Source organism: Lampris incognitus, chromosome 3, assembly GCF_029633865.1.
Source record: "Lampris incognitus isolate fLamInc1 chromosome 3, fLamInc1.hap2, whole genome shotgun sequence".
Taxonomy (NCBI): domain Eukaryota; kingdom Metazoa; phylum Chordata; class Actinopteri; order Lampriformes; family Lampridae; genus Lampris; species Lampris incognitus.
Genome location: NC_079213.1, coordinates 110,113,970 through 110,136,514, shown reverse-complemented (window position 1 = coordinate 110,136,514; position 22,545 = coordinate 110,113,970). Strand labels below are relative to the sequence as shown.

Sequence of the window (22,545 nt, the reverse complement as noted above, 5' to 3'; positions counted from 1 at the left end):
CTGGTGGTGGTTGAGGTGAGTTTCCTCCTTCGGTGTGAAGCGCTTTGGGTGTCTAGATAAAGCGCTGTACAAGTGCCATCCATTATTATTACAAACCATGAATGGGTTTGTAGTTGCTTCTTTTAAAGGCTACTGTCGGACAGGACCTCCCTGAGAAAGATGATGCATATATAGGGCGTTGACTGCTGAGAGAGAGAGCAGTCAACGCCCATGGGGCCCAGGGGCCAAGAAAGAGCATTCGTTTGACCAGTTCTCTTTCTGGGACTCTCGTCCGGAAGGCACTTCGTAGCCTCTTCGTGTAGTTGACCAACATGATGTTGAAGTTCAGTATCTGAGTCAGAGAGATGGTGTTCACATTTGCATTCGTCAATAGATTCGTTCAAACTCGCGTTAAGGATTTTCAAGTCTCTCGGATCAATAAACGAGGTGTCGTCGTTTCCGTTAAACAGGAATGGGTTCAGAATTACACGCGTGTCTTTCTGGGCATTATTATAGGCAGAGTACAAACTCACATTCTCCTTCCGTAGTGCCTCGTTCATTCTAGCCAGCAGTGGCAAAATCCAGTTAAGAAACACTAAGTACAGAATGAACTTGGGATTCTGCAGGAAATGCAGATCCTTTGGAAGTGTCACCCGCTGTACATGGCAGTTTTGCCTTGGCAAGTCTGAAAGCCAAAGTGAGGTCATTTCCCAGTTCAACTTTGTCTCGACTGACAAAGCTAGTCATCAGTTTAACTTGCCCCGTCCTGCCCTCTTTTGCCTTGCTAGCAGACCGCTCCTTTTCGACAGAAGAGACATACCAGCATCTTTCTTTGTTCGTTTCTTGCACCATTTCTCACTGTGGTCCTTCGCTGCCGTGGACTTCAGCTGTTTCATCGTCTGACCACACCTCATACACTCCATCAACCCATCATCTCTCAAAAAAACAAAAAAAAAGTCTTTCTCCCAAGAAGGATTAAAAGCATGTTTGGTCATTTTTGGGGAATGTGATGTTAGGCTATCTATCTATCTATCTATCTATCTATCTATCTATCTATCTATCTATCTATCTATCTATCTATCTATCTATCTATCTATCTATCTATCTATCTATCTATCTATCTATCTAGCAACCTGACTCACAGTGGGAGAATGCGTGCAATTGCAGGAGTTTTACATATTAATGTGCATGTCATCCTGACTGTTGACGTGATGTAACCTAGGTTATTGTTGTACTGTGGCCAAATTAATTTATGATTCTCAGAAATCATTACACTGCAATCATTTTCTTGTCTAAATATTGACAATTTATATTATCATGGGAAAAAGAAAAATTTTTCCTCAATAATTTTTTTTTTTGCCACGGACCCAGACGAGTCTTGCCACAGACACATTTGTCCATGTACGGACAGGTGGATGACCCCTGGTACAGTACAGTATATACAAAATGGTTGGATTTATTTGACAGTGTTAAGCGTTCATTTGAATGACAGCCTGCAGAAAGAAACTGTTTTTTTTATATCTGGTTGTTTTGGGGTACAGTGCTCTGTAGCGCCTGCCAGAGGGGAGGAGTTGGAACAGGTTGTGACCAGGGTGTGATGGGTCTGCTGCAGTGATGTTGCCTGCTCATTTCCTGAGTCTGGAGGTGTACAAGTCCTGAATGGAGGGCAGGTTGGCACCAATGATTTTCTCTGTAGACCTAACTGTCTGTTGTAGTCTGTCCCTGTCCTGTTTGGTGGCCGAACCAAACCAGACAGTGATGGATGTGAGAGGACAAACTGTATTTTTGCAGTGTAGAACTGAATCAGCAGTTCCTGAGGCAGGATGAATTTCTTGAGCTGGCGGAGAAAGTACATCCTCTGCTGGGCCTTTTGGATGATTATATCTATGTTGGATGCCCACCGTAGGTCCTGAGGGATTGTGGAACCCAGAAATCTATAGGTTTTCACCGTAGACACTGTGCTGTTGAGTATGGTGGAGGGGGGGCAGTGTTGGGGGGCTCCTCCTGAAGTTCACAGTCATCTCCACTGTTTTGAGCGTGTTCAGGTTGTTATGGCCCCACCAGAGGGCCAGCAGATCAACCTCCCGTCTATATGCAGACTCGTCACCATCCCGGATAAAGCCAGTGATGGTTGTGTCATCTGCAAATTTAACAGACGGGTCACCTGAGGTGCAGTCATTTGTGTAGAGGGAGAAGAGTAGAGGGGAGAGCACACATCCCTGCGGGGTGCCAGCGCTGATTGTCCGGGTGCTGGATGCTATGCCTTTCAGTGATGTAGCTTGCCTTAATTGTACCTCTTTAGGTTGATGCCAATCTCCCTTAAAGATTTAATGGTCACTGTGTCACACTTCAAACCCTCCTTTAGCTCTGTTGATGTTATGCCTTCCAGTTTTCTTATAGACGTGTTGGAAGTAGCTGCTCCTTATTTGCTGTATCATCATTAGCTCCCTATCATCTGACTGTGTCCCTGATTATTTCAAGATTGCCGGTGTTCAACGCCTTCTAAAAAAAAACCTGCCCTTGACCCGTCAAACTAACAATTACAGGCAACTGTAACAATTACTGTAATAATTATTAAAAATTTCCTGTGATTTCAAAGATATTGGAAAAGACAGCCTCTTTGCAACTTTTGGCAGCTGTGAGAGACAACCACATTTTAAAAAGAAATTCAGCCAGGATTGTGACAGCATCACAGTACCAAAACTACACTTATTAGGGTCACAGATGATCATCTAATGACCGTTAATGATCATTAGTCTCATTGGCAACCTGTTTATGTGATAGAGCTCAGCTTTCTCATCAGATCTGTGAATGGAGGAATGCTTTAAATTAAATCCCTACCTGTGTATGTAGGAGGGTTTAAATCTTTCGCTGCTGGGAAGTTGTACCAAGACCTGTGATTTCGCTATCGGATCTGACTGGTCTGAAAACACATGCAAAGGGAAAATGGAATAAGCACACCTACACCAGTGGTATTCAAGCATGTGCCATTGAAAGCTGTGTGTACGTGGGTTTTAGTCACAGCGAAACACCACTCCCCCTGATTTAATAAATTAGTCCTGCCCAGTCTGGTTGAAGGTGGGTCGGTTTAGCGAAATCCGCTGGTGTGGCATTTAGGTAGAAAGAAAATCTGTACACAGATTGCTCTTCATGGTACATGATTGAGTACATCCGGTCAATGATCTAATACAGAGAATACTGGAATAAACTCTCCATCAGGTTCAGTACTTAGGACTCGCAGAAAGTCGTCTTGATTTCTCTGCTGAACCAAGACAAACTGACCGTCTTTCCTTCATCGCTATATCCCTTGCTTCGTCCTTTGTCCCCTTCCCTTTCTCTGTGTTCTGTTTTTCTCTCTTTCTCTGTCTCTCTCCACCTTTCATTCTTTCCACCTCTTTGGCTTGCTTGCTTTCTTGCTCTGTGCAGCAAAGAAAACATCTGCATGTCTCAAATGTGGAATTTTGCCAGTTTTTTTGAACCAATGTGCTGGTGGCTACCCTGGTAATCTTTAAGCAGCTCTATATACGTATCAAACAACCAAATTTAAGGGGTCAGCAATCTTGCCTTGAATTTTCTCTGACGTAGCCTTCTATGTCCTGGACATCTGGAGAGACTGAGAACAGCTAACAGGACTGACTTTTCTATTACTTTACATTTCATTTGAAGGTGAAATTTCCTTTTCGTGTGAATGGGTTGTGATTTCCTGCTTATTAATGAATAAACTGAGATAACTATATCAAACATATTATATCATCTAACTTAAAATCAGCTTAACCCCGCCTGCACACCCTCAGTGGATGATGACTGGAGCAAGATTTTGGCCATCCAAAACTCACCGTTTTGGGCAGGGGGGATCTTGATGATGTTGTATGCCAGGGTCATGTTCTTCCCAAAGCAGTTTCCAATGTTATAGACGGTACCATCTGCTTCGATGTGTGGGTGGGCGGTCACCCCATTCACTGAGAGGTGATCACATAGGTCCACCTGATACAAAAGCCAGCATATGTGCACACCAATACACACACACATAGAGAGAGAGAGAGAGAGAGAGAGAGAGAGAGAGAGAGAGAGAGAGAGAGAGAGAGAGAGAGAGAGAGAGAGAGAGAGAGAGAGAGATGACAACCAGAGTAAAGTCAAGTAGATTTGAAATCAGACTGATGATGCAACTTTTTGAAATGTGATGTGATTCAGGCTTCTGTAGGTCTAAAAGTTAAATTAGACTGATGTATCCAGGAATCATTGAAACCTGGAAAAAAGTTAAAAATCCCACCTCTAATCAGTGCAATGTGGTCCAAGTCTTACACACTCAGTGAAACGTTGAGCTCTTACCCTTTTTAGGGTTTCTAGTGAATCAGGATCCACCTTGGTGATGTAGTTGGTTTCTGTGACAGCATAGAAGTCTTCCCCAATTGGATACACATTCACCAAGCAGTTATCAGTCACTTCAATGCCCTTAAAGTAGGTGAAGAATCTACACGCACGTACACACACATACAGACACACACACACACACACACACAACATGGCTGATGGTTAGCAGATGTTTAATTTTGTTTTCTGTTTTCTCAGTTTCCTGAATGAATTTGTGCTGAGCCAGAAAGCTTAACCAAGTGAGTCCACAAACACCATGGCTCCCTCCAGTGTATCAAACCTCTTCTCTATACCGTAGACCGATATCTTAAGCATTGCGGGATACACCAGTGCATAGTCAGTATTCATCCTCTTCAACTGGTCTTTCACATCATCAAAGGCCTTATGTTTCTTGACCACCGCCTCTCAGTAGTCACTGAAGAAAGAAATCCTTGGTCCAGTTCTGCACCAAGGCGGCGGGTTGCGTTCATAATGCATTGCTTTTCGGTGAAGTTGTGAAACCTCATAATGATTGGTCTGGGGCATTGTTTAGGACCGGGCTTCGGTGCTAGGGAGCGGTGTGCATGGTCCAACTTGATCCTTTCTGTCTTGGTTGTAATTTTAAGGTAGTCAGATATCCACTCTTCAATCAAATTCAAAGGATCAGTCCCTTCTATGCCTTCAGGTTGACCAACCATGTATACATTGCATCTGCACCCTGGACTGTCTAAGTCATTGATGTGTTTCAAAATTTTACTCACTTTTTTCTCCAGATTTGTCACTTTAGACTGCATTGATTTTGTCGTAGTCTCAACTCTAACAATTGTGCCCTCCGCCTCGCCAACTAAAACTCCCAGAGCCTGTATTTGGGTTGTTTGTTCCCTTATAGCCACAAGTACTGTGTCAATTTTAGCACTGATGACCTCCGCGATTTGAGCGGTAAATCTGTCCATTGCCTGGACAGTGTTCGGGTCAGTGTAACTGCTACTGCTAGCATCTTCATGTTCAGCTGCTTCCACCACACTAGTTTCCTCATCCTGCTCCTTGTTTTCATGGACAGTCTTGGATGATTATTTTCATGGTTCTGGGCATGTTGTCGGGTGTTTTCAAAAAGTAATTTTCAAGAGTCCTTATAAAGTTACTCCCGCTGTTAAGTATTAGACTTTTGTCAAGCGAATGCATAAAATAATCAGAAAAATGGACAAATATCCCAGGAGCTCAATGAAACACCATGTTGTCTCTATGACGCCATCTTAGCCCCCCAAATAATCATACTATTGACATTGCATTGCATTGTAGTGATCAGCATTCGGTTGGTTTCCAGGCTTACCTGGAAAAGATGTTTTTGCACGGGTCTGGATAAGCAGCTGTCCCAAACTCGGTGATGACCACTCTCTTCTCTGTCATGGCCCGCACATATGCATCTGTTCTGACAAACCTTCACATGGAGAGAAAATACAATAATAATAATAATAAATTTTATTTGTAAATGCACTTTACATTTCAGAGAAACCTCAAAGTGCTATAAAACAATGGATAAAATACATCAACAATAATCAGTACACAGTGCAAGTTAAAAGCAATCACAGGGGCGGCAAAAGTACAGTCATCCACAATCCATAATCATGGTCCGTGAAAAAGAGTCCATGGTCAAAACCATTTAAAAAAGGCATGGGAAAAGAGGTGGCCCGGCTAGGAAAAAACTTGGGTGAACAGATGGGTTCTGAGGTGTTGTTTGAAGGTTTCCACAGAAGTTTACAGCAGTACCTTGGATGAAGATCTTCCCACGTGCTCTAATTGAATTGTGGATTCATGGATAGAGCTGATCATAGAAATGATAAATTCCTTCTTTCCACAGGGAACTGGAACAGAATTTTTGCGGCCAGCAGTTGCAGTGTGGATGTGTGTGTTTGCATATATGTATATGTGTGTGTGTGTGTGTGTGTGTGTGTGTGTGTGTGTGTGTGTGTGAGTGAGTGATCAGTGGTTTCCCCCAACAACATTCCATTTCCAGAGTGCTTACTCTCTGCTAAGCAAGTCCAGCTCCTCTCTTTGACAGCAAACAACTTCATACTTCCTACTATGCAAAAAAAACCGAAACAACCCAAAACAAACAAACTGCCCTTTTGCAGATGTAAAACAGAAACTGAGAAGTAAATAATTCACACTAAATGTACAAAACATGAAACAAGTCTTTCTGAAATTTCCTTGAGCTCTGTTTTCCCATCATATAGCCTCAATTCATGCAGGCAAGAACTCAAAAATATCTTGAATTCCACAGAGATGTTGACACTTTCTGACCTCACTGTTTACAACAGTTATGTGGAGTAGGTATGAGATCTGTGGTCCAGATTGCTATTTTCATCTAATCCCACAGGTGTTCCATCTGATGACTCGGGAGTCCACTTTATCGGGCTGAACCCAGTGTATCTTTTTGTACGTGTTCTGTGGAACCATTCCTGGCCAGTCTCAGCCTTGCGGCATGTTGGCCCACTCTTATTTCAGAGGCAGCCGATTAACAACGATGCTCAGATATCCTGCAGTATCCAAACACACCACCTTTATAATCCTCCACCAGTCTGCATTATTTCAAGCTCCCATTCCAAAGTATCATCTTTATTTTTTGACAGAAGTCTAACCTGCTATTTTTCACTATTTGAAAAACAAGTCACAGCGTCTTTCTGTCGTTAACTTATCAATTGGGAATTTTCTATTACACCTTCAGCAAATTAGACCCAGAACACCTTCAGAAGTCTTAGAAGTGCTCTCGTATCCAAAATTCTCCCCATCTCAACAGGTACTAACACTAGTCAAACCAGTATGTATCTGCACTAGACAATCTCTACATTGATATCATAACTAATATCTGGCTTTGACGTATCCCACAATGCAGTAAGTTCTGACTTTAAAATCAATCTCAACGAAACGCTTTGGCTGAAAAATTGGTGTATTTAAAAGTTCAGACACTGAATTTTGTGTTGACAATCTAAAATGAAGGCTGACTCTTTGGGATTCCCCCAGCAGGTTAGGAATTAAGCTGTGATGGGAACTTTATATATTGATGATTTGTCCAAGCAGATAAAAGCCTCTAACACTGGGTGCATGATTGGTAATACTTTGGGGAACCATATTATGTATGCTGATGACCTTATCATCCTTAGTCCCCGTAGCGCTGATCTCCAGAAGCTCCTTAATATACACTATATGTACAAAAGTATTGGGACACCCCTCTTAATCATTGAATTCAGGTGTTTCATTCAGACCCATTGCCACAGGTGTATAAAATCAAGCAGCTAGCCATGCATATCTGCATCATTTTGCATCACTGTGTCATCAATGCGTGCATGGGCTATCACCTGGCATGTCCTATGCACTGTCCTGGGTAAGATGCTAAACTGCAACCGCAGGCTGTAGAGGGGTAGCACCTTACCTCAGCAAGGGCCCTTTGGCTAAGGACGACATCCCTACTGATAGAGCTGGTCCTCCTGCATGCCTGTATGGTACTTCCCATGGTGCCCAGTCCAGTCAACACATTGGGATAAGAGAAGGGAACTCTGATTTCAAATCCACCTGCTGCCTTGTGGGTTGATGCCTCTTTAGGCAAGGGCTAGGAGAAGGTAACTCTGAATTCAAATCCCCGGGCAAAGTCTACTCCGCTGTCCGTACCCGGAAAGGGTAAACCATGGCGGCTCTGCTCCGTCAACTCGGCAGTGGTTCCGGCAACCGGCAGCTCTGTTTGCCAGCTCGGCAGCAGTTCTGGCAAAAAGCAACAGGATTCTTCTGCGGCCGTCTCAGCTACGCTGTGCCACTGAACAACAGAAAATCTTGCCAAGGGACACTATAGAGCACCAAATAGTGTCGTCATCTAGGGTGCAGCCTCACATTTGATTATGGAGATAGTGAATCACGTTATACTATCTTTGTACTAACTTGTGTTTTACTTGTTTCAGGTGAGGGCGTGTATTATTAGCCATGCAGTCTGCATTTACAAACATTTGTGAAAGAATGGGTCGTTCTGAAGAGCTCCGTGAATTCAAGCATGATACTGGGATAGGATGCCACCTTTGCAATAAGTCAGTTCATGAAAATTTCTTCCCTGCTATATATTCCATGGTCAACTGGAAGTGGTATTATTGAAAAGTGGAAGCATTTAGGAACAACAGCAACTCAGCCACGAAGTGGCAGACCACGTAAAGTCACACAGCGGGGTGAACGAGTGCTTAGGCGCATAGTGCGTAAAAGTCACCAACACTGTGTTGACTCAATAACTGCAGAGGTCCAAACTTCCTCTGGCATTAACATCAGCACAAAAACTGTGCACCAGGAGCTTCATGGAAAGGATTTCCATGGCCGAGCAGCTGCATGTAAGCCTTACATCACCAAGCACAATGCTAAGCGGAGGATGGAGTGGTGTAAAGCACGTTGCCACTGGACTCTGGAGCAGTGGAAACGTGTTCTGTGGAGTGATGAATCACGCTTCTCTGTCTGGAAGTCTGATGGACTAGTCTGGGTTTGGTGGATGACAGGAGAATGTTACCTGCTGGCCGCATTGTGCCAACTGTAAAGTTTGGTGGAGGAGGGATAATGGTATGGGGCTGTTTTTCAGGGGTTGGGCTGGACCCCTTAGTTCCAGTGAAGGGAAATCTTAATGCTTCAGCATAGCAAGACATTTTGGACAACTCTATGCTTTCAACTTTGTGGGAACAGTTTGGGGAGGGCCCTTTTCTGTTCCAGCATGACTGTGCCCCAGTGCACAAAGCAAGGTCCATTAAGACATGGTCGGGTGAGTTTGGTGTGGAAGAACTTGAATGGCCTGCGCAGAGTCCTGACCTCAACTCCATCAAACACCTTTGGGATGAGCTAGAACGGAGGCTGTGAGCCAGATCTTCTTGTCCAACATCAGTGCCAGACCTCACAAATGCTCTTCTGGATGAATGGTCAAAAATTCCTACATACACACTCCAAAATCTTGAGGAAAGCCTTGCCAGAAGAGTGGAAGCTGTTATAGCTGCAAAGGGGGGGGACTCCATATTAATGCCTATGGATTTAGAATGGGATGTCATAAAAGCTCCTGTAGGTGTAATGGCCAGGTGTCCCAATACTTTTGTACATATACTAGAGTATGCTCTGTGTATGGGGTGGAGCATAATATCAAATACAATGCTAGTAAGATTATTGTCATGATCTGCAGAACCAAAAAGGACAATTATCTAAAATTTCCTGATTTTAAATTGTCTGATAATAATCTTGGGAGTATGTTCATTCATTCACCAAACCGCTTATCCTTAATCAGGGTCGCAGGAGCCTATCCCTGGAGTCATTGGGTGGCAGGGGGAGGAGACATTCTGGACAGGTCACCAGACCATCACAGGGACACACACACACACACACCTAGGGACAATTTAGTACGGCCAATTCACCTGACCCACATGTCTTTGGACTGTGGGAGGAAACCGGAGCACCCGGAGGAAACCCACACAGACACGGGGAGAACATGCAAACTCCACACAGAGGACGATCACCAAGGTTGGATTACCCCGGGGCTCGAACCCAAGACCTTCTTGCTGTGAGGCGACCGCACTAACCACTGTGCCACCGTACCGCCCATTTTGGGGTTATGTAATAAGATGAAATATATTGTACGTTATATTACTGAACAAATGACAGACGATGATATTTATTGGCAATGCTGCATGATGTATGCACAAGCAAACACTCTCACACAAGTTTGGTATGTGTTCAGTTAGTGTGAAGAAGTGTCTGTTCAGAGCATGTTGTACGCCACTTTATACTGCACCCTTGTGGTCAAACTACATATTGTACACCACTTTATACTGCACCCCTGTGGTCAAACTACATATTGTACACCACTTTATACTGCACCCCTGTGGTCAAACTACATATTGTAAACCACTTTATACTGCACCCCTGTGGTCAAACTACATATTGTACACCACTTTATACTTCACCCCTGTGGTCAAACTACATATTGTACACCACTTTATACTGCACCCCTGTGGTCAAACTACATATTGTACACCACTTTATACTGCACCCTTGTGGTCAAACTACATATTTTACACCACTTTATACTGCACCCCTGTGGTCAAACTACATATTGTACACCGCTTTATACTGCCCCCTGTGGTCAAACTACAAAAAAGCAAGCTTACAGAGGCTTCGAGTAGCTTATAATGATGCTATGAGAATACTACTAAAAAGACCGAGATGGTGTAGTGCAGGTGAAATGTTTGGGGCTGCAGGAGTCAACACCTTTCAGGCTCTTCTAAGAAATTTCATGTATAGATTTGTTTACCGGCTCAATGACTCTGATAATGTAATCATCATGAGTTTAACAAATATAAGATTCAGTGCCACACGCTACCAATCCCGGCAGTGGGACCATTGGTATAGCTGCCTCCTTGTAAGATTGATTTTTTTCCTTTTATGTTATTTTATTGTGTTTATGTGTTGTCTTGGGTCTATCTTTTACCAATGGTTCTTATCTTTTATGGCTTTTTTTTTACCTTGTCTTTGTCTGTTATGGGAAGGCTGTTCAGCAGGTTAGGGTGATGAAGGCTAGAGATGGAAATGTGCTGACAAGCAAGGAGAGTGTGCTGAGAAGGTGGAAGGAGTACTTTGAGGGGCTGATGAATGAAGAAAATGAGAGAGAGAGACAGTTGGATGATGTGGGGAGAGTGATTCTGGAAGTTCAGTGGATTAGCAAGGAGGAAGTGAGGGCAGCTATGAAGAGGATGAAGAGAGGAAAGGTAGTTGGTCCTGATGACATACCTGTGGAGGCACGGAGATATTTAGGAGAGATGGCAGTGGGGTTTTTAACTAGATTGTTTAACACAATCTTGGAAAGTGAGAGGATGCCCGAGGAGTGGAGAAGAAGCATACTGGTACCGATTTTCAGGAACAAGGCCGATGTGCAGAACTGTAACAACTACAGAGGTATAAAGTTGATCAGCCACAGCATGAAGATATGGGAAAAAGTAACAGAAGTTAGGTTAAGAGGAGAGGTGACGATTAGCGAGCAGCAGTATGGTTTCATGCCATGAAACAGCACCACAGATGTGATGTTTGCTTTGAGAATGTTGATGGAGAAGTGTAGAGAAGGTCAGAAGGAGTTACATTGTGTCTTTGTGGATTTAGAGAAAGCATACGACAGAGTGCCAAGAGAGGAGGTGTGGTATTGTATGAGGAAGTCAGGAGTTGCAGAGAAGTATGTAGGAGTGGTGCAGGATATGTAGTATGAGGGCAGTGTGACAATGGTGAGGTGTGTGGTTGGAATGACAGATGGGTTCAAGGTGGAGGTGGGATTACATCAAGGATCGGCTCTGAGCCCTTTCTTGTTTGCAATGGTGATGGACAGGTTGACGGAGGAGGTCAGGCAGGAGTCTCTGTGGACTATGATGTTCGCGGATGACATTGTGATCTGTAGCGAGAGTAGGGTGCAGGTGGAGGAGAGCCTGGAGAGGTGGAGGTATGCACTGGAGAGAAGAGGATGAAAGTCAGTAGGAGCAAGACGGAATACCTATGCGTGAATGAGAGGGAGGACAGCGGAATGGTGAGGATGCAAGGAGTAGAGGTGATAAAGGCGTATGAGTTTAAATACTTGGGGTCAGCTGTCCAAAGTAACGGGGAATGCAGAAGAGAGGTGAAGAAGAGAGTGCAGGCAGGGTGGAGTGGGTGGAGAAGAGTGTCAGGAGTGATTTGTGACAGAAGGGTACCAGCAAGAGTTAAAGGGAAAGTTTACAAGATGGTTGTGAGACCAGCTATGTTGTATGGTTTGGAGACAGCTGCACTGATGAAAAGACAGGAGGTGGAGCTGGAGGTGGAGGTGGCAGAGTTTAAGATGCTAATATTTTCATTGGGAGTGATGAAGAAGGACAGTTGGACGGTTTGGAGACAAAGCAAGAGAGGCAAGATTGAGATGGCTTGGACATGTGTGGAGGAGAGATGCTGGGTATTTTGGGAGAAGGATACTGAATATGGAGCTGCCAGGGAAGAGGAAAAGAGGAAGGCCAAAGAGGAGGTTTATGGATGTGTGACAGAGGACGATGCAGAAGACAGGAAGAAATGGAAACGGATGATCCGCTGTGGCGACCCCCAACGGGAGCAGCCGAAAGTAGTAGTCTTTGTCTGTTATGGACCCTGAGTCTGCAATGAAGTTTTGAGTTGAGTTTTTTTGTGATGATAAAAAGATCTACCTGTTGTCAGACTCATAACAGTGAGAGTTTGCTTTGAATGAAATAAACCACCTGTACGGTGTCAGGTTCAATGAATTGGACAATTATTCCCATGGAAACATGTTAACATAGTTACAGTGTAAATAGACAGAGACAAAACATGGCAAAAAATACTCTGGTGTTTCCTATTGGCTTGTCCTTCAATTGGCTTTGAGATTATGTATATATAAAACATGGCAGTGGAAAGAAAAACGGCACCCAGTGGCTATCTTTCTTGCCGTCTTCCTTCTGTTTTTAATGTAAAACACTTCATGAGCTACAAATGATGGCCTATTTGTTAAAGTCTGACAACACTTATAAAATTGTGGCGCTGCAGTTTAAGGAGTTGCATAGGGTGCTTTAAAAAGACCTGTAGAAATACCAAAAGTGATGTTAGACGTAGCAATAAAATATCACATATTCAAATACTGATATTATAAATCATACTGTGCTTACTTCCTGTTGTAGGTCACATGACCGTTCTTCAGGTCAAATTTGTGCATGAGGGCCTGTCCATCAAACAGGTGGTAGAAAGGTTCCGACCCCACCTCAAAGAGACCCGGCCCCAACCGCAGAAGACTGCCACCCAGCCATGATGGTATAGCACCTTCTCACACAAACAAAACAAAACTGTCAGTGTGATTAGTAAATGTACTTTAAAGAGTAACTAAACCCCAGACCAGGGGTCGGCAACCTGCAGATCCAGAGCCGCATGCGGCTCTTTTGCCCCTCTCCAGTGGTTCCCTGTGGCTTTGACAAAAATTATATGGAAATGAGTAACGGTTATTTCTTAACATTCTAATTTTAATGCATCATTGTTGTAGGCTTTAGGTGATTCTCGCTTTCTCCACACTGAATTAAAAAAAGAAGCTTTAACATTTCCTCAACTAAAATATGCGTCATAGCCTATGTCTGTGGCGGGCGCCTTTCCCTCTAAACCTGAACCTCAATAGCGGGGGCTAGCTAGTCTTGTATCGCCACACCTGAGAAGGGAAGTGACCTGACACATGGGAGCGGATGGAGGCGGAAATGGCATCGGAGTCTCAGAGCGAAATTGGAAATGGAATTGGAAAGCGTTTGAAAATAAGAAGAGAACATTAATTGCTCAAGCTATTCTAGTCAGTCATTGAGAACAGAGGAGGAGAAGTACCTTGTTGGGATGACAGCTGTGACAAGAGAAAACGGGATATTCAAGGCCCACATGAGTTTGGAAAGTTTGGAGGGGGAAATCTTGGAGATGTATGATCGATCAGGATAACTAGAAGTGGGACGGTTATCACTGATTGTATCTCAAAGCCTTAGAGAGATAGAGCCCTCAAGATGAAGGTATTTGTGTGACTTCCCTCCCACTTCGATTAAAAACAAAGAACAAGCGAGTGGTAAGTGGCATGCCGCTGTTAGTGGAGGCTGAGTCATTTCGGGATGTTGCAGGTGTGGGTGAGGCAAGAAGACTGACTGGTGTCTGTAAAGGGGAAGGGAGGACAGTAATTCTGTGTGTTTGACTTTTGAAGGGGAATTGCCGGAAAGAGTACCTTGGTTACGTGAGCTACGGGGTGAGGCCATAAGAGAGCTCCTCTCGGATGTTTTTGCTGTCAAGAATATGGACATGTTGCTGCAGTATGTAATGGAGTCAGGAGATGTGGGAGATGTGGGGAAGGACAACTGCAATGCGGACAATTGTAAAGTTGAGAAAGCGCGAGCAAAGTGCCTGCACTGCAAAGGAAATCATGATAAGGGATGAGCACAGTGTCCAAAAAGAAGTAAGGAAAAGAAAAGAGAACAAGATGAGTAGAAATTTGGAGCGTCGTACACTGAAGCTGCTAAGAGAATGGAGAGAAATAAAGAGATGGTGGAAGTGCAAAAAGAACTGGAGCAGAAAAGGAATGGAGCTGAAGAATCAAGATGGCGCTGGACACTGCCAGGAGATATTTGAATGTTTCTGACGTTTAAATATCACTGTGGGGAGGATTTGCATCAACTCAGACTGGGTCTCTTGGTTATAGAATGGACAATGTCATGAATGGGATCACTTTGGGTGTACAATGTAGAATATTAGCAGGTGGCCGTAATGCAACATTTCGGTTGCCAACCACCAATAAAAAACCAAGAAGAATAAGGACCTTCCTACCTCAAGCATGAACTACATAATCCAAATATCGCTTTCGCCTGACAGATGGGAGCCTGCAGTACAGCTCTGATATGGAGAAGATGTGCAGTGACGTTCAGAAACAGAAATCGCATTAAAAAGGTGCAAACGCTGCCCGTTAATCGGCTATTATTTTGCAACAAGGTATCTGTTTGAGCAAGTTGTGATTTTGTCATTGAATTGAATGGCCCTCGGCTGTTGTGTTTTATGCTCAGGCCTGAGGGTTGACAGCTGTACGTGGCTGAGGGGGGGGGGGAAAGAAGAGGATTACCTCGCACTGAACTGGACTTTCGTTGTTTTGTGATTGTTGCCAATAGCATCCCCTCCAAAAAATAACAACATCAAAAATGTAAATAGTTTTCTTACTGTAGTTCTATAATTTCATAAATGCAACAAAACATGTTATTGTTGTAATGGCAATGCAAATTTAAAGTACCAAATAATCATAAATAGCCCACTGCAGAGTAGCCACATGTGGTAAAACTTAATGAATGCTCATTTGGACCTATTAATAATGTTGATCAGCTCATTTAGACTCAAGAGGCTGCGTTACATTCTTTACAAGGCTCAAATATGTTTTGCGGCTCCAAATATTGTCCTTTTTTGACCACAAATGGCTCTTTTGATAGTAAAGGCTGCCGACCCCTGCCCTAGCCCAAACTCAGTTTTAGTGAATTTGCAGACAACTACAGGTTAAAAGCCATGCTAAGGTTAAAAACATACCAGGATGGTCTTGATACTCTGTGCTGTTAGCATAGCAGGATAAACACAGTTAGAGCTAATCAAATTAATAATGGGTCTGTTGGATGTAGGTGTGCCAAAGAACCAGCACTGAAAGCAATATTAACAATTCTTAGTGCTGGTTCTGTCTGTCTGTCAATGTTATCGCGCTATGCTAACATCACAGGGTACCAAGGCCAGCCTGGCATGTTTCCAATGATGGTTTTTAACCTGTAAATGTCAGCAGTCACTAAACTGGTCAAGGGTTTCGTTAGGTTTTAAAGCTGAAATCCGGGATATTTGGCCATTAGTAAAATCTTATTTTATCCATCTGTACCATGGAGTCAGGTTACATAATACTATACCAAATTCGGGGGGGCAGCCCGGGAACCGCCGCAGCCGGGACGCGAACCCGAAACTCCCGCATCACGAGCGACAACGTTAACCAGTCGACTAAAGGGGCCAACCCGTCAGTTAAGGGCTAGCGAGTCTATGTATCCGTGCACGTTACACTACTAACTGGTATCTACCATAGTTGGAGACGCTATCCGTGTACCGCTGTTTAAATGTTGTACCGGATAGGACACTGGTGCAGCAGAAACACGTTCCCGCTCAAACAGGAAAAACATTGGAACCTGACAACGATGCGTCGTTGTGGCGCCCACTGCCTTTCTGCCTCTGATTGGCCAGTACTCGTCGCCTCCGTTGGTTGGATTGGTTAAGGTTAGGGTTGGGGCGGGGTTAGGGTTAAGGTTAGCTAATCAGCGGCAGAGTAGGGGCGGGTCTTCCTAGAAAGGAAGCGATGCCTAGAAAAGCGGCGGGATCCACAATAAGGCCGTAACGCTATGATGGCCTGGTGGCCTGTCCAGGGTGTCTCCCCGCCCGCCGCCCAATGACTGCTGGTGATAGGCTCCAGCATTCCCCACGACCCTGAGAGCAGGATAGGCGGTTCGGATAATGGATGGATGGATATGGCGATACTTCCATTTTAGAAGGGTGGAAACCGTTGATTGCTGAGCTGACGGCACTCAAACGGCAACGGCTGCTACACCTTGTCTCGTTGCCGGAGGGAGGAACAGATCAGGGCGGTCACGGATTTCAGCTTTAGTGCTTAAATATTACTTCGGATTTCCAGGTAATGTATTGGATGATCTGCTGTGGCGACCCCTAACGGGAGCAGCCGAAAGTAGTGCCGAAAGTAGTAGTCGTAGATTTCCAGGTAATGTATTGCAACGTGCGTGGATAAGTAGACAATGTAGCGAAATTCGGGGGGGACAACGCAACCTCAGGAACTGCCGCGGCCGGGACGCGAACCCGTATCGCCCGCACCGCAGGAGACATCGCTAACCGCTCGACTAAAGGGTCAGACCCGCCAGCCAGCGGCCAGCGTGTCTACTTATCCATGCACGTTACAGTATTTTTTTAAGAGTTGGCGCATGCCCACTTTTATGATCTATACATCCCTCTCACGTTCTCCCCTCTCTCTCTCGCTCTCCATGCTCTGCCCCTCTTCTCACACCCTCCCCTTTTTGTGTTCATAATTTCTATCCCGTCTCATTTTCTTACCCATGATTTCTCTGCATGCGTCTTTTTTCCCCTACCTCATATCCTGTCTCATTTTTCTTTCTCCCCCTCGCTCAAATCTCCCGTTCGAGGCTCTCCCCCCTCCTCCTCACCTGTGACTTTGGCGGGTATTGGCTCGTTCAGCTCCTCCACCGTCTCAAAGAGCTTCTTGTAGCCCGCGGCCGGATGCTCCACTCTAGACGGGCACAGAAAGAACGAGTAATGGGCATTGTCACGTTACCTGGTGGACCCTTTGCCTACTGACGCAGGAGATCTGTGCGTGCAGGTTTCGGGGGAGACGGGCAGCATTGAGAGACGCCTCTGTAGTGTAGTAGTCTGCTTCGGTTGTTTTGGTACAGTTGTGCGCACGCCTGATGCGAACCGTACCCAAGTGCACATGAACCGTACTCGAGACCGCCTTTGCAGGTGGACCTGGGCGCAGTGCGTTGATCCGCGCCCAGGTACGGTGCGCAGTGTTCACGCTACTCAAACGAACCCGACATTGGGGTCAAGTGTACTCGGATCCGGGCCCGGGTCCCTAGTGTGAAAGCACCCCTATAAAGAAGTTGGGGAGGGGGGAGACCGGGTAGCGTTCGAATCCCCGTCTTACCTCCGGCTTGGTCGGGCGTCCCTACAGACACAATTGGCCGTGTCTGCAGGTGGGAAGCTGCACTAGCGCCTCCTCTGGTCGGTCGGGGCGCCTGTTCAGGGGGGAGGGGGAACTGGGGGAGAATAGCGTGATCCTCCCACGCGCTACGTCCCCCTGGCGAAACTCCTCACTGTCAGGTGAATAGAAGCGGCTGGCGACTCCACATGTGGAGGAAGCATGTGGTAGTCTGCAGCCCTCCCCAGCTCGGCAGAGGGGGCGGAGCAGCGACCGGGACGGCTCGGAGAGTGGGGTAACTGGCCAAGTGCAAGCGGGGAGAAAAGGGGCTTAAAAAGAAGTTGGGGTGACATAACACAGTCGAAATACAAGAGATGGTCTCTCTCAGAACCAATCAGTCTATTCAAAGGTCCAAGTGTAATTCTACTTAAATCATCGCCTCTGTCGTGCAGCAATGGCAACGAGTGAGTAAATGAGAAACAATAGACAAATGATAAATAAACAATAATAAACAATGTTCAAATAGAAAGGTAGCAAATTTGCGACAAATGCTAATTTTGAATGCCCTCCATAGCTATAGTAAGCTGTGTCTGCTGACTCGTTTGCTGAGGGTTATGAGTAAAAGCTTTTACTTTTGGGGGGTGGGGCAAAAACAACAACAAAAGGATGATGAATTATACCCATCACAGAATTTAACCGCAGACCCAGCGTTGAGAATGTGAGAGTGTGCAATAGAAACAGTTGCTCTGAGACAACAACTGAGGAAAATAGGTCCCATTCAACAAAAGCTCATGTAATGAGGGTCTGTGGCCTAACTGCTTGGTGGTCCTTGATGGTACAAAGTATGCAAACCCCCACCCCAATATGACCTCACCATTATTGCTGGGTTTTTTTTTAATCAGCTCTAACAGGGAAGAAAACAGCTAGAATTTGATCAGGATGACACAAACCAGATAAAAAGCAGGGGAACGTTAATATATATCACCAATAGGGATGAATTTGTATTGTGTAACGAAAAAACTCACCCCAACTCTTTTATCCTAAAAAAAAAGCTTCTCCTGGGGTAAAGTAAACAACTGTTCTGGATACTAAGCAGTTGGCATAATTGAAATTAGGTTGAGAGAACGCAGCTAAAATCCCCAGTTCCCGATGGATACCCTAATGAAGTTTTCAAATAAACTAATCCCTCTTCTTTTGGAAAAGTGTGATGGTGCCATTTTCTATTGGCTCGTTGCTTCCAACATTGACCCAAGCATCGATATTACTTTTGTTACCACCTGGCAGACTGTTTCTCCTTCCGTCCTATTTCACTTTTGAACGTAAATGTTAAAACACTGGCAAAAATGCTAGCAAGCCGATTGGCTGCTGTTGGTGGATATTATTTCAGAAGACCAAACAGGTTTTATGAGGGGTCGCCACTCTAATTCTAATGTACTACATCGGCTCCTGAATGTTATTCATTCTGCATCTCCATTGGGATGCCGCAGAGGTAGTTATCTCATTAGATTTAGAAAAAGCATTTGACAGGGTGGAATGGGGATATTTATTCGCCGTCTTTTGGATTTGGGAAAAAATTCACCTCAATGGTCCACCTTTTCTATTCCTCTCCACAGGCTTGTCTCTGTACCAATAATCTACGTTCTCCATACTTCCCCTTCTCATGAGGAATCAGAATCAGAATACTTTATTCATCCCCGAGGGGGAATTCATCAGGGCTGCCCCCTATTGCCTCTTTTATTCGCTATAGCCATTGAACCCCTCTCCACAGCTCTAAAAGCATCCCCATTGATTAAGGTTATTCATCGCTTGGGTGTTGAACATCGTTTGTCCTTATATGCAGACGACCTATTATTATATATAACTGACCCTATTGCCTGTGTACCAGAAATATTGGATGTATTGTAAAACTCTGGTGCTTTCTGCGGATATAAATTAAATTCCACAAAGAGCGAGTGTTTTCCGGTTAACAACTCTGCATTAATGATCAACCAAGGTGAACTTCCTTTTCATTTTTCTAAAACTAGTTTTAAATACCTGGGTATAAAAATGACTCATTCCATTATATCTCTACATAAAGAGAATTTACAGCCCTGTTGAAAAAAAGTAGGTTCAAACTTTCAGAGATGGAAGGTTATTCCTTTATCTTTTTACTGGCAGAGTTCAATGTGCAAAATGAATATTTTGCCCCGACTTCTTTACCTTTTTATGCGTTTGCCTCTTTTTCTGCTCAAATCTTTTTTCATCTCAGTTGACAGCTTGAACTCAACCTTTATATGGAGGAGCCGTGTTCCACGCATAAATAAATCTCTGCTTCAGAGGAATAGGTCAAAGGGGGGCTTAGCTCTTCCAAACTTTGTTTTGGGCAGCAAACATCCAAAAGACGATTTTTTTTGGCTACATCATCCAGACATGGACTGGTGCCTTATGAAGGCTGACTACTGTTCGTTTTCCCTTTGAGCTCTTGTTGGCGCCCCCTTACCCTCATCTCCCTGCTGACATACCTCTAGCCCCATTGTCACATCCACACTTAAAAATTTGGACACAATTCTGCCAGCGTTTTAAATTTTGAAATTTCTCCCTGCTGGGGTCTGTTTGTAATAATCATTTATTCCTCCCTCCTGGGTTCAAGCCCCGGGGTAGTCCAACCTTGGGGGTCATCCCAGCCAGGTCGTCCTCTGTGTGGAGTTCGCATGTTCTCCCTGTGTCTGCGTGGGTTTCCTCCGGGTGCTCCGGTTTCCTCCCCTTTCCTCACAAAGACATGTCAGGTGAATCAGCGTACTAAATTGTCCTGTGAATGTGTGTGTTGGCCTTGTGATGGCCTGGCGGCCTGTCCAGGGTGTCTCTCCGCCTGCCGCCCAATGACTACTGGGATAGGCTCCGGCATCCCCGCAACCCTGAGAGCAGGATAAGCGGTTCAGATAATGGATGGATGGAAAATGTTACCCTGAAGTAGATGACAAACGTGACCGCTGTGCACAATCCCCAGCTGACCTAACACACGTGTTCTGGTCATGCCTTAAATTGATAAGTTTCTGGTCCCCCATTTTTTAAAAATAATCTCTGAAGTCATTGGAGTGGAGGTCCTACCTGGTGTAGGGATAGCTATTTCTGGAGTGCCAGACGTAGTTGAAGAGTTCACATCGGTGTTTTTCACATCGATGCAGCTAAACATCATCGCTTTCAGTTCTCCTTTTGCTCGCAGAAGCATACTACTTCTTTGGAAGTCCCCTGCACCCTCTTCGTCATCATTCCTGATTAAGGACATGACGATGTTCCCTAAACTAGAAAAATTAAATTTACCATTCGTGGATCAGCCCAGAAATTTTACTCTACCTGGCAGCCCCTCTTATCTTATTTTGACCATCTGACAGTACTTCCCCATGATTAAGACCACTTGTACTGTATGTCTTCATTTTAATTGGATGCTGTGTATCACTGTAGACTACTCCACTTATGGCATATGGGATATGTTTTTCTCCAATCACTAAAATGTATGACATCATAAAGCAGGACTTATGTAAAGAGAAACGACTACTATCCACAGCTGAGTGTGAAATGGCCGAGATGAGAGTTAGCACCTCCAAGTCTGAGGCCATGGTTCTCTATCGGGAAATGGCGGATTGCTCCCTCCGGGTTGGGGATGAGTTGTTGCTTCAAGTGAAGGAGTTCAAGTATCTCGGGGTCTTGTTCACGAGTGAGGGTAACATGGAGCGGGAGATTGAGAGGTGGATTGGTGCAGCATCAGCAGTAATGCGGATGTTGTACCGGACCGTTGTGGTGAAGAGGGAGCTGAGCTGGAAGGCAAAGCTCTCAATTTACCAGTCAGTCTTCGTTCCAACCCTCACCTATGGTCATGAGCTTTGGGTAGTGACCAAAAGGGTTAGATCGTGGGTACAAGCGGCTGAAATGAGTTTCCTCCGTAGGGTGTCTGGGCTCAGCCTTAGAGATAGGGTGAGGAGCTCGGACATCCGGAGGGAGCTTGGAGTAGAGCCGCTGCTCCTTCGTGTCGAAAGGAGCCAGTTGAGGTGGTTCAGGCATCTGATCAGGATGCCTCCTGGGCGCCTTCCTTTGGAGGTTTACCGGGCACGGCTAACTGGGGGGAGACCCCGGGGTAGACCCAGAACTCGCTGGAGGGACTACATGTCCAATCTGGCCTGGGAACGCTTTGGGATCCCCCAGGAGGAGCTGGAGGACGTTGCTGGGGAGAGGGACGTCTGGAGTGCCCTACTTAGCGTGCTGCCACCGCAACCCAACCCCGGAGAAGCAGCTGATGATGATGATGATGATGATGATGATGATGATGATGAGAGAAACAACTACTAATAGTTCATTTGTACATGGTGCTCTGTACTTCATGTTCCTGAACTTGGTACTTATGAGATGATTGAATGCATCTTGTTGATGTAAAGCTCTCTAACCTTTTTTATTTGTATTTTGTAGTTTTTGATTGATCATATAATTGTTATTACTGTAATTAATGTTTGATTATGTATTTATTTATTTTGCTTCAGTAATGGCTGGAGGGGGGGGATTTATCAAAATATGGAGGAACAGTCATTTCCATTTCCATTGCATTGGTATGGTTTTTTTGTATACCCAATGTTCCTTCCAATAAAATATTGAAAAAAAAAGGGAATGCAGATTAAACTCCACCTCTGCTCACATCTCCTCAATTTAGTTTTTTTTTTTATAGCTGATACAATCCACTATTTACAGGAGGCCACTTTCCAGGTATTTTTGGGCACCTCACTGCTGCTGTGCTGCTCAGTAAATGAAATTCATTTTTTGGGGATCTTGCAGAACTGCGTCACAGCGCTTGAAGCGGTACAAACAAATATCTTGGAAAGTTTCTGGGAAATGAAAGTTAGCGTCTTCAAAATATCAGCCTGAGTCATTTTCAAATTCCAAGTTATTCCCCCAGTTTCCAGTGAAACCGTAACATGCCTGAA

At 44.7% G+C, this 22,545-nt stretch overlaps 1 protein-coding gene across 3 annotated transcripts in view; it reads right to left on the bottom strand.

Moving 5' to 3' along the window:
- The window catches only part of LOC130109274 (retinal Mueller cells isomerohydrolase-like), a 32,358-nt gene that overhangs the window by 9,510 nt on the left and 303 nt on the right, over nt 1-22,545 (bottom strand). For all 3 annotated transcript variants that reach the window (XM_056276089.1, XM_056276087.1, XM_056276088.1), the window contains exons 2-7: nt 17,106-17,188; nt 13,020-13,170; nt 5,660-5,767; nt 4,309-4,450; nt 3,816-3,963; nt 2,821-2,902 (exon numbers count right to left, since the gene is read on the bottom strand). In XM_056276089.1, coding sequence (XP_056132064.1) covers nt 2,821-2,902; nt 3,816-3,963; nt 4,309-4,450; nt 5,660-5,767; nt 13,020-13,170; nt 17,106-17,188 — 714 coding nt within the window. The remainder of the gene's footprint in view (nt 1-2,820; nt 2,903-3,815; nt 3,964-4,308; nt 4,451-5,659; nt 5,768-13,019; nt 13,171-17,105; nt 17,189-22,545) is intronic.